We start from the raw sequence: 16,741 nt of genomic DNA, 5'->3' as shown, positions 1-16,741 counted from the left end.
TGTAATGTAATACAGCAGTGATGTTTAGAAAGGTGTGTGAGAGTGAAGTTGTACTCATGTGTGACATATAAGTACTCAGACCACAGTAATGTTTGCAACAATAAGCACACCATCGAAACAAATAGTACAGTTTTACATCCAGCTGATAATAGGGTTAGGGTTAGGGTTAGGGTTAGGGTTAGTATCATTAAGCAAACATCCACCAACTTAAATAAATCAGTTACATTTTGAGAAAATTGTCCAATCTTCACAAATGAGATCATTTGTTTGCAGTGACTAATGACTATTGCAGATAGGGTATTGACCCAGGTATCTGCATAATCATTATTTCACTATTATACCAAATATAGTCACAGAATGGCATTGCTGTCTAACATTACATTGAACTCTGCCTGAACCCTAAGTTTCTGCAACACTCGCTTACACTCATAATAACATATCTCTAACGTGTTGCACCGTGCTTCAGCAAAGCATCTGTCACTCCAAGTCAGTCAGTCCCCCCCCCCCGTACGTGTGCATGCCCGTTCACACACAAACACACACACAGACAAACACACACTAAGGGTTCCTGCTGTGATGTGGCTGTTCGCTGGTAGTGATGCGTGCATGGGTCAGGGTTTAACTGCACCCATCCCACCCATGATGGGACCGATCTGCACCATCCCACTCATAAAATTTTTGTTTACTTTGTTTACCAGCTAAACATCAATCTTCTCAGTGATATGTGACCCTGGTACAATGCAAAGCAGTAGTTGTGAAATGTGTGGTGGTTGACAGAGCAGCTAGCCGTCTCACCCCCCCAAGGCAAGGTACTGTAGCCAGAAAAAGTGGTAGCTTACATAGTTAGGCAGCTAGCCACTACACTAGTTAACCTGGTGGATAACGGAGCTGGAGAGCTAATATCTGCAGGGTGTTTCTACTCTAGATAAGTTATGAATGTTTTTGTTGTGGTGGTTGTTTGTTGATGTTAGCGGGAGAGAGGCAAGGCAATCGGAAGCACACAAAGAAAGTCGAAGATGGTGTCATAAGTTGACATTTTTTTAAAACAACAGTCATTTGCCCATATGAACACTGACAGGCGCCTTCCTCACTATAATCATTCCTCCTATTCATACTGGATATTAAACATGCAGCGTGTAGAATTTTATATTCATAGTTATGTTATACTGTGTTATAGTGTAAGTACATCATTAGTGTATAAGAATCGTCACGTTTCGTTACCTTAGAATGAGCCCTTTATATCTACTCAGTGGGTCCTTTTCCACGAAGTCAGCCATGTTGCACCGCCATGTTTCTACAGTAGCCCAGAACAGACAAACCAAACACTGGCTCTAAAGAGGCCCTTTTGCATTTTTTGTGAGTTCCTGGGGTTCCTTTGTTCAGTTTCTTACAATCTGCAATCTGCAACCTCACCAGTTAATGCCTACAAACTGAACTTATAAAAGATCCACAATGTGTCCATGTATTTAAACATTTACCTGAAGCTCATATGAGGCTTTAGCAGTCTGCGTTAGCCATATCATGTGGACATCTACACATTTACAGTCTTTTTAGCATCAAATCCCCTCTTTGTTTTTTTCGGACAGTGTTTCGCTGTTGAGCTGTGGTGCCATAAAGTCACAAAAAGAGGGACTTTAGCACTAAAAAAGACTTTAACGTTAAAAGATATCTTGACTAAGTTGGATGGCTAAAGCTTCATATTAGCTTCAGATCAACTTTTAAGTACATTTTTGCAGACAAAGAGGACTGTGGATTTTGGCCTCAATCACTTACAGTGCATTATTAAGGGATCTTCTAATGGTCAGTATGAACAGGAGGAATGATTATGGCAAGAAAAAACTATGTTAATGTTAATGAGGAGCTGATTGTTGCTGTAAGACACACTTGAACAATTGTGAACCTTTCTTTTGACTGTGTGATTCTTTTCTTGATTAACAGATCAATTGTTTAGTCAAATATATCTCAAACTTGTGAAGAGTACTCATCACAAAAATGAGGTTACTGACACTAATTGTTTCACTTCTAGGTTCTCCTCTTTGTTCTTAATATTGTTTAGTAGAAGAATCATACTTCCACAAGTCCATCTGGAAGAAGAAAACCAGCATTAAACCACTAACTGACAAGCCTATCAGGAGAGATGGCAGGGTAATACACAAAGCCAGGCCAGCCATCATCCTTCAAAGTCATTCTCATCCACAGCACTCTCTCAGCCTAAACAAAGCAGACAGCTGATTCTTCTCAAGCTGGCCGGAGTTTAGACACTGGTGTAGCAAGAGACCGGAGCGTCGGGAGAAGCTCCACAGCTGCTATTGAATGAAAACCACACATGGAATGGTTTTAAAGGACCGAATGGCCAACAAACCTGTTCTAAATAGTTTGGAAAGTAAACAGTGTAGAGTCAATTCAGGGTAAGTTAAAGAAAACTACAAATGTGGAGCTACAGAGTGAGAAATCTCTTATGAAATGAAAACTTTTAGCGACCACCAGAGGGCAGACTTGCCATTAAAGAAGAACATTTACCTCTGTGAGTAATTGGATCACTGATGCATTGTGTGGTCCTTTAGTAAACTGATAAAGTGAATCTCATCAGGCTTGCAGGAATTTTATGCATGATATGGCTCATTGTGTCTTTTATGTTTTTTTTATTTTCAGGAATGTACTGATTGTTACTTCTTCATGTATGTGTGTATGAGAGAAACAGAAACAGAGAAGTTAAGTGCCACAAGACAAATATGGGACATGTGGTGTGGATCAGGATTCATAAAACAGAGTGACGTCCAATGTGATCTGTAAATTATTGTCATGCTGGAGGCGCTGAAGAACTTCTTAGGTTTCAGCTTTGAATTGTTTTCCTCCCTGCTTTTTTGAGTCCGAACACATGTTGACCATCACGCTTTTCTTCCAGAGGCGGCTGCATTCTTGACCTAAAAAGTCCTCACAGTTGGTTTTAATAATCGCACTGCCACACAGCTGACAGCAAGATGAGACCTTGTTTTCTGGGGTTTTTTTTCTTGGACATCTATCAGTGTGCACGGCTCACCCTTCATTTGAGAGATTTAATACACCACATTGTTTTCTTTGCAAGTGAGAGATTCAAATGATTGGAAACAGGCCTTTTCCATTCCAAAGTTGTATTAATTAATTTCATGCATTATTGTTTAACCTGTTAAATGACACTGTCCCATCCATTGGACACTTGTCTCTGTAACTTTGGTTCAGGATCAAAACTCAGTCTGACTTTTTGGTTGAATAATTTAAAGAGTTGCCTTTTAAACGAGACCACGGTTATCATCTGCAAACTTTTCATTTTAGGGACTTTATTCTCAGGCTGATACAAAACATCTTGGTGGCCGGGAAGAGGTTAAAAACTCCACTTTCCGATTAGACTATAGGAGACTGTACTCACAGTATACTGTCATCTTTAAGTCTTGTTTCCTCTCTTTTGGCCAAACAATATACGTACAGTATCGTCACGGTGGTACTGCGAGCACTTTTCATGAATTTCTCAGTTCTTTCTCACAAAGGTTCGAATTGTCTTCTTTTGTGTGGGATTTGAAAGATAGTGTGTGTTTATCTATTCTCTCAACATCCTTTCAAGACACAATGCTGCTCATTTGCAGACACATAATGAACAGTCGCACATTGAAAGAAAAGCACGCCAGGCAGAAGATGTTCTCTAGGAACTGGGCAGCATGTACGTTTCACAATAGACTCTTTATCCTGAACAGAGAGTGATTGGGAAATAATTGTCTTCTTCTGTAAATAAAAGCATCAACAGTTTATTTAAAAGGGGGGAAATGCCTTCAGTGTCTTAGAGAGCACATCATGGAAAATGTGATGTTTATCAATTAATACACAATAAATCAGACGCCCCAAACTGCTACGACTTCAGTTGAGATTTTTCCATTCAGCCACTAATTTGCAGCTGACTTTCTGCAGATAGAAATTATGTCAAATTACTTTAAATATTTAGAGGTTTGTGAAATGCCTGAAATGATATATGACTAGCTTGTCAGGCTCGTCTGGGTGAGGACAACTACTTTGAAGATCAAAGCAGGCACTTAATTGGAGATCCATCTGTCAAAAACAGTGTTGCATAATTATTTACGTGCAAAAGTGAAGTGCGTTTAATTCACGTGGAATACAACTGCTCTGCTCTCATGAGAAAAATGGAGTTTTAGATGTGGAGTGAAGTGTGATTATTGAAAGAGATATAAATGTTTCCTTAAATCTTTAAATAGATATATGGTGAAATATTGTGATTCCAAAGATGGGGGGGAAAAAAACATCACCATAAAATAAACTGTGCAGGGATACAGTAGGGAATGCTGCGTTTAATTGCATTGGAATAATTCATAAATTCCTGTTTCTGTCAGAATAAAAGACAAAACAACCAAAAACTTTATATAAACTTTCACACTCAAAGTAAGATGCTGAAAAAACTCATGCTAAACGTTTGCAATCTGAAGGTAAGCAAATCTGAATCAGATTGAAAAATTAGCCCGGTTAAATCACGAAGCGTCCTGAAGAGGGTAGTGTTTATTTTAAGGTGGTACTACTGCAAAAAAACCCGTGTCAAATCGAGAAAAAAAACACCACCGGGTAGCCGAGGCTTATAATACTAGCTAAAGATGTAGCCTCTGCTTTATGATCAACCCAACTAAACCTGAATCAACTCAAACTTTAAAGAGTAATTCAAACATTTGACAAACAATAAGTCTCCTTTCTGCTGCTCAGTGAAGTCCGCGGTGCCTCCTTAACTGAGTGCTGGCACTTCAGAGTGGGGAGTGCAAAGGGAGAGGGTCAGAAAGATTGGTGGGTGGGGATATAACCCTTTTGGGAGAGAGAGAAAAAAAAACTAAAAAAAAAAAAAAAAGAAAAAATCACGTGTTTGGAGATCAAAGGAGATCCGCTTTGTAGAGGAGGAGGAGGAGGGGGGTGAGAAAGAAAGAGGGAGAGAGAGGGAGGGAGGAAGAGAGCGAGAGAGAGAGAGAGAGAGAGAGGGAGCGTTTGCAGGCAATGTAATTGACAAGGCTTGCAGTGGTGAAATAAACACGCTTCAGCCAAGGCTCAGGCTTTTATTGCACAATTGTGACTCTTTTGACGAATCGCCCGTAGCGCGCATAGACCTGATTTCAATTACCTTCACCCGATTAATTAATCCGTGTGAAATTATGTCCCGATCGGCGCAGATCCAGCCGGCAAGATGATGATTTCACCGAGGAGAGGCTCTGATCGTGTACCCGACTCGGTGGTCCTGGTGATCTTGGTGGTCGCCGCTTCTCTTGGTACCGTTTTCGCCAAGGATACTGCCTTTGTGGAAGTGGTTCTGTTCGAGTCCAGTCCCAATGGAGATTATACTACTTACACGACTGGCTTGCAAGGACGGTTCTCCAAAGCAGGAGCCACTATCAGCGCGGAGGGGGAGATCGTTCAAGTACGTTTGTAAAGTGTCTTTTTTTTTTTATTATTTTTTTTTTTACTCTTCTTACGTGGGAATGACAAGAGGCAACCCCGAGCCACACTGCCTGGATCCGGGGTGTAATTTAACCAAGCTGCCCTTCTTAAAACTTTTTTCCAGAGGGGCTGGTGGTGGTGGTGGTGGGGGGGGGGGGGGGGGGGGGGGGGGGGGGGGGGTTGACAAGAGTTGTATACGGTGTGTGTGTATGTGTGTGTATGTGTGTGTGTGTGTAGGCTTGTGTGTGAGGATGGTACTAAGCTTGCAAGCATATGCGGTCACAAGATGGCTCCTATCTTGTGGAATTCATTCACAGGAAAACATGCTCTTGCAGGTTATTTTGTTGATGTGTGGAGCTCACTTGAGTGCAAGTTAATAATAGTTAATTGGCCTCTTAACAACAAACGCACGCTTTTCGGAAGTGTTTTCCTCTAAAAGTTACAAATAATCCGCCAACGCTTCCCCGAAACAAGTTTACAAACTCGTACTCGATTTTGAAGCCTTATAAGTTGTGATAGTTTATCCACGTTTGTGTTTTTTCCCGGTCAAACAATCCGCTTTCATTTAGGGAAAAAAAAGTTGTCTTTAATAGTGGAATAGGTTTGTTTTTATTGACTAACGCGTAAATTGACCCGCACGTCCCGCCGTCTGCAGCCCTGTTAGTTACTATGTAGCCCGTCATCAATGCTGCCCTTTTTGAAGTTGCATGTTTTTTGGCTGAGGCTTTTTCTTGTAACCACTTTATGGCTTTTGGATTAAACATCAAGTATGTCTGAAGTGAACTAGTTATCATTGGAGGACTCCTCCGTGTTCCATCTTTTATACACCCCCCCCCCCCCTCACCCCCACCACCACCCCCCAAAAAAACAAAAAAAGAACATGACAAGTGCATTTGGCAGGACTTGGTTATAGTTGGAGCAGTCGTGCAACTTTTGATTTAGTGGAACTCACTAAAATATGAAGCTTTTTTCCTCAGAGCCAAGTGTTTATTTGAAGATTTATAATGCTTGCTTTAATCTACTTGGCCACTGTGTTGTGAGGTACTGAAGAGTTTTGAGGTACAGTGGACTCCATGTGCCAAAGCCAAAATGTTTTATTTACTGACCTCTAACATGTCCTGTGTGTGGAAGAAGTTTGGGATGTGTGTGTGTGTGTGTGTGTGTGTGGGAGAGAGAAGAGGGAGGGAAAGGGAGGGGGCTCTTCATGATCGATTGGTAGTCACTTGAACGTGAAGCAATATCCTCTCTTTGAAGTAGTGTCTGTTTATTTGGCAATATCTTTCAAATCCAAACTGTTTCTAACACATGTCAAGTTCATTTGGATTAAGCTTGTGATTGATAATTGGGTCCAACAAAGTCCAGTGCACTGGTCACTTCGCTATACATGACGGATTTCTCCAATATTGAGATGATACTGGATCATCATGAGATTAAAGTTAAAGTTAAAGCCTCATGAGCGATGAAGATGACGATTCAGTTTTTGTATCTTTTGTACACAAGCCAATAGCTGCTCAAGTGTGGCCTCGAAACTGAAGAAACTGAACTATATGAGATCATTATTATTATTGGTCTGTCCTGAGGGGGCGGAGGGGTTGTTTCAAATACTGTAAATCCATATTTTAGTTTATATGTGTTTGGTGGGCTGCATCGTAGAATCTCCAGCAGCTCTTATACCATGAGCTGTCGTATTGAGTGAGTAAAGACCGTGACTCATTAGCACATTTGTGTCTATTTTAAAATGCACTCATACTGAATCTACCCAGCTAGTAGCATCCTCTCCTCATCTCTCCATCCTTTGCTACTACTGTAAGAATGATGCGTGGGTGGATATCAGTTGCACCTTTTCAGTCCATTTTTTGTTGTTGTTGTTGTTGTTGTTGTCCTCTTCAAAATGCCAGACTCTTCCATTCAAAAGAAAGATGATATGTGGGAATCAAAAGGAGGGAGGGGGGGGGGATACTCAGCATAAAAATGGCCCCTGTTTACACACAGTGATGGCCATTTGGCGCCACTTTGGTAACCACACAGAAATGTCGGACCTCAGCTTTACATCGAAAACCACATCTATTTAGGTTTGCTTTCTTTGCTAACATAGCTTCTGACCACTTAGAGGCAGCTTATATTTTGTCAGGCTATAATGAGGGACAGTTTATCCGGCACGGCGCACTGTCTTAAATTTCTTACAGCATATATTCTACCAAAAGATTTATGAAAGTTGAAACTGACAACAAATGACAGCCATACAACCTGAGGAGTACAATTTTAAACTTGCTATCGAATTCCCCCGCATGCAAATTCTATACTTGTGAAATAACATTGCAGTAACGTGTTGGGAAATTGCTGCGGTGTTGTAACGGATATAGTGTTACATTGGAATTGGGTTGAACACAAATATTTGGGTTCTTGTGCATTCAGTTGTCCGCGGTGACCTCTTGCAACCGTTGCACTTGTCTACTTTTTTTTTTTTTTTTTTTTTTTTTTTTGCATTCGAGGTTTGAGCTTTTTTTTTTCTCGTGTTCAGTGAGTTAGGGGGGGCACTTGATTTTGGTCTGTCTGAGGCTGAGGTTTACAGGGGCCTTCACGTTCTCCTCTTCTGATGTTTGAACAGGGCCCTGAGGGGTTTGCGTTACCTTGTGTGTACAACAGTGGCCAAACCTCAGCAGGTATGGGTTCAAATACAGGGGGAAGTGGGGGGGTGAGGGGGTGAGGGGGGGGTAGGTGAGGGTTGGGGTGGGGTGGGGAGTTTGGCAGCGTTCCTGAGCAAAGACCCAACTACGATCACCGCTCATACACTCCCAGCTCGCCTTTGCTAATTCCCTAAAGCTAACACCCGCTCAGCCCTGTTTGAAGAGTGCGAAATGTGGCACACGCTGCCAGGGCCAAAAATAATAAATTAAGTTAATTTGCTTCTCGCTCTGCTCTAAGAGGGGAAGGATGACGACGCAGATTTGCCGACGGTGCCAAACCCCAGGCCTCCCCAAGCCAATTCCCTGATTGCTCCAGTTTGACTTGGTAATAGAAAAGTAATCAACGTCTCCTCAAACCATCCTGTCTAGAAATGAGTCTAGTGTGTGTATCGACAGGCATTTCTCTAAGTGGACTTTAAGGGTGTGTTTACAGCAGTGTGGCTGTTAACTGTGTGTCTTGTTGACCGCAGTGCTGCAGGTTGTCATTCCTGCCAGGTAGTTAATTGTATTCACCTCTTGTCCCAGATTTAGATACTTCCTGATTAGACAGCTAGAATGGAGAAAAAAAAAGTCTGCTAAAATGAAAACCCAGCAGTGCTTTGGGCCAAAAGAGACTGATTAAGTGCAGAAACCCTGATGTAAGCACTTGAAGCATTCATTGCATGGATTATATATTTTAAATAGGAGTTCAGGTAGTCTTGCTGCACCTTTCCACATGTCTGCAGCTGTCTGGATGTGGTTTAAGTACATTAAGCAGTGCAGGGTTGGCACCATCATGTCATCCCATGATTAAGTCACCGAGGGATTAAGATGAACACCTTGATTGGCGTGGGTTGACAAAACCAGCTGATGCTTAACAGACTGAAAGCACTCTTCTTCCAGATGTACTGATAATAGAGTTTCTGGACTGGCTTTGCTCCACAGGATGCCCAGTCAGACTGCTCATCACCGTGTTTGTCACATTTATATCATTGTTGACAGCGCACACACAGCTCTCCTGATTTAGAAGGTGTTTGATGTGAAGGGGGGAAACGCCATCTGCCGCTCATCATTCCTCATTGTCTCTCTGACGCCAAATCGTCTTTCCTGTAGCAAGATGAGGCGCGATGCACTGTGCGAGCACACATCTGCCTCTGATTTCCAGCAGGCCCTGCTGTCAGCATGTGAGTGAGGAGCTGAGGCAGGGACGTGGCAGGGGCACCGAGAGGACCAGATGGAACTCATAGTGTTGTCGGCCAGAACCAGAGGGAATAATGTGGCTTTTGCCTGCTTCCTCTCAGAGGGGACACTGAGCATCCCCTGAATCCAGCGTCAGGAAGAAGAGGCTATAGTTTCCCAACACCCACGAGCTGTTTCACCTTTGAACTTCATCCCCATGCGCATGAAGTGCCAGTAACTATAGCTGGGAGACTTCATGATGTGGTTCTTTGAAAGTGGCAGTTTTTTTTCTGACTGCGTGCGCAGGGGGGAAAGTGGTGGTTTTGAGCTAAGACAACGATGAGCTTAAATACTGGAGCTCCTACCTTGGAGCTGGCAAGAGTTGTGTCGCGCTGCATTTAGACTATAATGAGAGCTTTAGTGGTTTAAGGCATCCAGCGCGCTTTCTCACCACAGGCTGGAAACCCCAAGAGGCCATAATGGGCCGGTCCCAGACGGGAGGTGCCAGGGACCGGGCCACTCCCAGCGCCAAAGCAACAGTAGCAGTACACAAACGCTGGTTTAAAAGGTTAAAAGTGCTGCTCCCTACTTTTTTCCATTTATTGGCTTGGCGGTCACAGCTGTATTTTAAGTGCTATCGTCTCTTAACCGCCACCCTGTTTCACTTTCATGTCCCGGCCAAAGTAATTTGAGGCTGCTTTTCTCCCCTTTTCGGAATAGAACAGACTAAACTGTTTTTCTCTTTCTCTTGCTTAACACCCCCCACACACACACACACATCCACTCTCACCCCCCACCACCAGTCTGCTCTTTGTGATGCAGCCAAAATGTGTCATGCGTTCTATATTGAATTTGAATGACTTCAAGTGATGGTTACAAGTATGTCTTTACTAGTGTTGCACTAATGAATTGTCACTTAGACATCAGTTGTTATTAGGGGTTGCCTGTTGGTGGGATTTCTGATCAGCATGCAGCAAAGTCTCCACATCTTTGCTGCATGTCATTCCTCATTTCTCTTTCCCCTCGTTTCCTGTCATCTTTCTACTCTCAGCTCTCTGATGAGGGCATACAAGGCTCTGAAAATGCAGAAACACTGGATGCATTCAATTGTTCATTTGATTGTATATAAAATGGGATGTTCACATCTTCAACTTGCATATTTTGTCTGAATATATAAAAGCACCAAAGGTTTTCAAGTTGCAGTGATGTAAAACAAGAGAAAAGCAGGAACCAGATCATATTTGGCATTTGCACTTGACAAACTGCTTAAAATGACAAATCCTTTATGAATATTGTCTAATCAATTAATTGGAACTTGTATTTCATCACTAGTCATTTCTCTATCTTGCAGTAGGTATGTGACAGTCTGAAACTATATGTAAAATGATTAGTTAATATCTTACTGTCAGCAATTCACTGAAAGCACTAAGTGTCTGTCAGCATTCAGTCAGGTGTATGTCAGTGTTGAAATACCTTATACCTTACTTCCTGTCGGATCTCTTACCACTTGTCCAAACTTCTTTTAATTGGCTAACACTGCCTCCCAAACTAGCAGCCTCTGTTTCACTCTCCTGCCCTTGGCTCTTTTACTCTCTCTCTCTCTCTCTCTCTCTCTCTCTCTCTCTCTCTCTCTCTCTCTCTCTCTCTCTCTCTCTCTCTCTCTCTCTCTCTCTCTCTCTCTCTCTCTCTCTCTCTCTCTCTCTCTCTCTCTCTCTCTCTCTGATCCTCTCATTCCCACTCACTGCACAGCTCCACCTGGAACAAGTGCATGTTGGTACTGGTGGCCCCAGTAGCTATGTTAGTTTCCACTGGGCTGAGTGGCTGAGCAGATCTTTGATGTTCCACTCCAAGAGAGATTAGCAGTCAGCGCTGGTGCTCGCTGCTGCTTTCTCTCCAGCTTCCAGGCCTCTCCCAGGGGGAACCCTATTCCCTCATGTCACTCCACTCCTGATCTGCTATTGATTATTTGTCTGAGCTCATTTGTATTAAAGTCTTGTATTTGTCCTCTGCTTTACAGTCCAATCATGAGGAAATGTTAATTCAGTATCGCCCTGAGGCTGTGATTATTTTTCTATGAAGCATGCTGTGATATGGTAAATGCACCGCATCATAACGTCACACTTTGACAGGTGAAAAAGTGATTTTTCACACAGCGTGTCTTCACCATGGTTATTTTTGAAAGAGATTTGTTATGAATCGAAGATAAAGAACTATCCAAAGTGGATTTTTTTGCTGTCCGAATAGCCCCTGGTGTGTCTGTCTACATTTGATGCAGCAGTGCTGAAAGGCCAGTCCATCCCCTCAGCCCACATTTTTATCCACTGACACAGAGGGTCTGCAAAACAAAGGCTAAGGGGTCGAGGGTTATGAAATGACAATGCTCACAGTGGCTCATCCAGGCAGAGGCATGCTTTGTTGTCGGCCAGGAATGTGCTGACTAACCGTGGAAGGCCACAACGCCAGCCTCCTCTTTTGTTGTACTTTTTTTGCCAATAGACTAGGAAGGTAGCTGTGCAGGGAGTCCATTTCACTCTGAGCAGTACACTCCATCTGCCTCCTTCTCCTCCTACCTTACAATGTGCTTGTGCCCTCGCTCGTCTCATTTGTTTTCGAGAAAGGAGAGAGGTCTTATCACAGATCTGTCCCACTCACCCAAGTTCAAGAACACAGGGTTCAAAGTTCTTCCTTTTGTGTACATCATTACATAATTATCAGCCTCTTGTGTCTAAAAACATATCACAGTTGCTGTTATTGTGAGAGAAATCTTACTCTAATGTAGTTTTCATTCGTACTAATATCGACTAGGCCTAGTTTCAGACTCTCAGGGTATTACTCAAGAAAGCCATTACTGGTTTTGTCCACATGATCACCGGCCGCCTAATTCATCATATTAATGTGTGATGGCTCTCTTGACAGGCGTTCTGTCAGAAACCCTACCATTTTTCTTTCTCTCATTTTTTTGTTTCCTTTAATGGATTCCTACACAACCGTGGCAAAGGTCATTTACAGGGATGCCAGATGGGGACAAATCAGTTTCAGGTGGAAGCTGGGACCCCATCGTGTTCATCTCTGTCCCCTTACCCCCACACATCATGGTTTCTAGAGCCTATTTGGTGTGTGTGTGTCTGTGTGTGTGTGTGTCTGTGTGTGTGTGTGTGTGTGTGCGCAGGTTGTTCAAGTAATGAGGATGATCCAGGTTGTAACACAATGGGGCCAGAGGTATGATGGATTGGGCTTGTTTGGTCAGATGAGAACAAGCTGGGTTATCTCTGCATTCTTTGCTTTTTTTTTTTTTTTTTTTTTTTGCCGTCTGGTGGAGTGCTGCATGTGTCTTTACTCCACAGTGAAGATATATCACTGCATCTTTCCAGCTCCTCCTCTTTCTGTCTCTGTTGCTAAAAAAGCGCCCTAGATTTTTTTTAAATGAAAAATTAGCTTTCTTTTTATGTCGTAGCCTGTATCATGGGTATACTGAAGATATTGGGGACACAGGGTTTTCTATTTTCTGTTCTTGGTCATGATCGCTGAAAGACTATCCTCACTAAAATACTCTCTTGAATATTTGTTTTGAAGCAAAGGAGTTAGACCCTCACCAGTGCATTTTGTTTCTAACTCTTCAAATCCAACATAGTCAAGTGCGGCTTTTCCTTTTTATGAATCTACAAATATAGCAACTAATATACCGTGCCAATAAAAGCTCTGTTGTACAGCCTTGGGTTTTAAAAAAAAAAGCCACCACAATTCTTCCTGTCCTTCCTGTGGACCCCCGTCGGTGACTAAGGCCACACTGCTTCCCTCTCCAGCCCATGGACCCTGAACAGGGAGGGGCCTACAGGGCTGGGTGAATAGCTGCCGGGAGTCGTGCTGCGGGTGTAAACCACATGAATGTGCCGCCTGAGCAGATAGGATCAGGCGAGGCGGGGAGGCCTGGGAGGCCGCGACGCTCGGCGCAGCTCCACGCGCTAACATCAAAGGCAGTGCCGAAGGGGGTGGTGGAGGGGAGGAGGGAAGCAGAGAGACAGAGCGAGGGTTGGGCCAAACTCTTCAAAGGCCTCACTGAGTAATGCCGGCCCTGATATGCAGCACTGCAAAACTGAATGATGTAATTGCAGGCCTTCAAGCTAAATCCTCTCCCATACAAATAAAGGTGGAGGTGTTCCCTTGCACAAGCACGGTGAAAAAAATGCTTTGAGTGTTTTGTTGAAACCAAAGTGTTCAGTACACCTCAGAGGCGAAGGTGTTGGGTCACCTCCTGACGCTCCTCTAATGTAAGGATCCTGGTGGAGAAAGTTTTATTTACGTTTTTGATGGAGGACTTGGAACGGGAAACAGTTTTTATCAGATTTCAGCAGATAAGTTAATCCACTGGGCGTTTCTAAAGTACACAACAGGTGGAACAGAGTTGACTCTGTTCTTTGTAAAGTTTATACAGGAGCTCTGTGTGTGTGTGTGTGTGTGTGTGTGTGTGTGTGTGTGTGTGTGTGTGTGTGTGTGTGTGTGTGTACATGTGTACTCTCCTTGTAATGTGTGTTACACTAAGCATGACCACAGATCCTTTCAAAAATGCCCACATGATCATCAAGCTGATAACTCATTGACAGCTCCCATGACAGTTGAGAGGCTCACGCTGCAGGAAAGTATCCCGCTTGTTGAGAGCACACAGCAATAATTCACTGTTGTTGATTCGGTTTGCCAAAGGTTATTTGCATGCCTCTGATCGAAGTTATCTTCTCCCCGCCCTTGTTTTTGTGATTGTATATCGCTTTGATGTTAAATTGGCAGTAAACAGCTGCACTTTTACTTATTTAGAGTTCATGCAGAGGTCAGCCTTTTAACTCCTGCATTCTGAGTCGTACTCAAAAGTGGGGACTGCAGCACAAAGCATCGCTGGTTGTAAAGAAGAGAGCTCCTTGTTTCCAACACGTAGACTGTAGCATTCATGACTATCACAGGACCATCCAGCTAATCGCCAAACTTGAATGGATGGAGACAAAACACAATTCATAACATGAATTACCAATCTTGGAGTAGGGCTGCAGCTGACAGTGATTTTTCTTATCATTTAATCTGTTGAGTGTCTGTGAGTAATTGGTGCTGACCATAAAATGTCAAAAAATTCCAAATTTCCCAGAGCCCAAAATGACATCTTGTCTGTTTTGTCTAACCGAGCCTAAGCTATTCAATGTACAATGATGTGCAAGTTTGTCATTTTTGCTTAATAAATGATTTAACAATTGTACAATTATCAGAGTAGTTTTTAATTAACTTTGCCGCCCAACTAATTGATTAATTATCTAATGATTACCCAAATGGCAAGACTTTCCTGACTGCAAGCAGAATTCTACACATTCTTCTGTTGGTAATTACTTTAACTTGTTTTAATTTACACTTAATTTAAATAATTGCTTGAATTCATCTAGTAGAGCCAGTTTAACTTCCAGTCCCTGTTTAATTTGAACCCAGTGTTCTGTGAGCATGTCAACTCTTCATAGATGCTTCATTGCACTCTTCTAAAAGCTCTGAAACCTGTTCTCGATGCAGCCAGCAAATGAACTGCAAGGCATCATGAATGAATCCTGGCTGGCAGTTTCAAATCATTGTATCCATACTGATATTATGTATCGGTGAAAGAAGCAGACAGGTTCATTTAGTGTTTGGTGGAAAAGATCCCGTTGCGTCAATCTGTCATTTGCCAATGTCTCAGCTGAACTGCAATTGAACTTCATACTGTGGATGAAGAGAAGCTTTCCAAACCTTACAGCCACAGATATGATACAAAACACTGTGGGATACTGTACAAAATATCATAGGAAACCACTGAAGGAAAGCTGTTATGGAGCGTATACTGTATTTTCCTAATTCAGAGCCACTCGAATGTCAAACATAACTAAGTGTACACCTTTCAGTTGTACGATACAGTAAATGTTACTATGTGTCTGCACTTTTTAAATATAAATGACTCTGATTGCAATTGTAAGCAAAAAGCTCTCTTCACAGCTCATAATGAGTAGATATTTACATAAATGCATTCCTCACCTCAGTCTTGAATCGGGGAATGAGTGAGCGAAAGTTGAGGATGTCATAGAAATGTCAAGACAACATCATTATAGACAGCGGTCAGTTAGGCTGATAGAAATGACATTTTCCATCATGCAAATCTGTGTCTGCGCTCTTCCCTCCACCCCTACCTTCCAAACCCCCCCTGGCTCAGTGTGAACATGAGTGTATATGAAAAGGTCAGGACAATTACTCCTGGCCAGCTGTGTCCATTTATGTCCCCTTTGCAATCCATCTGTTCACCCCACATTGCCCCGGCATGTTGCTGTCAGGGGAAAAAATGTGAAGGTTTTGACTTTTTGTTTTGTTTTTGTTCACGTCTGATTATTTTTTGTTCATTTTTCTCAAACGCAGATTACAGACTGGGCCTATGAGAGAAAATTGGGTTTTAATGTTCATAGCAATCAAATCATTGTTTCTTTGCGTAGTGAGATGGAGCACATCATTATTTCTGTCACTGTGCTTTCTCAATCACACCTCTCCTCCATCATCCATTATCTGCATTCTTCCGTCTGTCATATGTCACTGTAAAAGCACCATTTTTCATTTTTAGCAATTTTTTAAAAAAAGGCTCTGAAGAGATCCTGGCTATTCTTTGCTTGGCAGCGTATGGCCAGTTTGTCCAAACACACTTGGCTCGCTAATGATAACTTGTCGTTGGACCTGTCAAGGAAGTTTCTCAGAATGCTGTTTTGAGAGAAAGGAGCGATCAAGTGGGAGAAGATGGGAATGACAGAAAAAGACAGGCCAATACAGCCCTTTGCTATTCCGTCTGCATCCCACAGGCATGTGACAAAGTCAAATTGTCACCCCCAGGGTGACATGCATCCCGCAGGCATTTCGAAATAAACACAATCCCAGGGAATGTGGCTCTGAGATTTTGGATAGTGGCCTCACCAGGCGTTTGGAAGTGTGGTTCTTTCTCATATAAAAGACTGCACTTTGTATATTGTAGATTTAAATACCATAGATGGAGCTCAAATATAGTCTTTAACTAAGTGTCATTAAAAGAATACAATCTTTTGAAATCCCTGCATTTGCTATCTTGTTGAAAGTTGGTTAAGAAGATTGATAGTGCTCTCAGTGCTCTCGTCTGACTGTTGCATGTAAATCTTCAGCCGACAGTTCGTTAGTTTAGTTTTGCATAAATACTGGAAATGGCTAGTCTGGCTCTTCCCTCTGTAGAACCACAAAGTGCCATTCTTACACTTTTGTTTTTCTTAGGATTAACCAAATAAAATACAATTCTATTAGTGAGCTTTTGAGGTGTTGGTAGGTCAGAGTTTGTTGCCTTTGAACAGAGGCATGCTAGCCATTTCCCTGTTTCTAGACTTTATGCTAAGCAAAGCTAACTGGCTGCTGGCTGTAGCTTCACATTTAAG

The 16,741-nt window shown here is 42.5% G+C and overlaps 1 protein-coding gene across 1 annotated transcript in view; it reads left to right on the top strand.

Annotated features, from left to right (window-relative positions):
* Positions 1-5,040: 5,040 nt before the first annotated feature.
* znrf3 (zinc and ring finger 3) overlaps positions 5,041-16,741 on the top strand; it is a 67,980-nt gene continuing 56,279 nt past the window's right edge. Inside the window, exon 1 of the mRNA XM_053324667.1 lies at positions 5,041-5,437. Coding sequence (XP_053180642.1) covers positions 5,207-5,437 — 231 coding nt within the window. The 5' untranslated portion in view covers positions 5,041-5,206. The remainder of the gene's footprint in view (positions 5,438-16,741) is intronic.

Source organism: Scomber japonicus, chromosome 9 (genome assembly GCF_027409825.1).
Source record: "Scomber japonicus isolate fScoJap1 chromosome 9, fScoJap1.pri, whole genome shotgun sequence".
Taxonomy (NCBI): domain Eukaryota; kingdom Metazoa; phylum Chordata; class Actinopteri; order Scombriformes; family Scombridae; genus Scomber; species Scomber japonicus.
The sequence above is the reverse complement of the archived record's forward strand: the minus strand, read 5'-3'. Positions and strand labels throughout refer to the sequence as shown.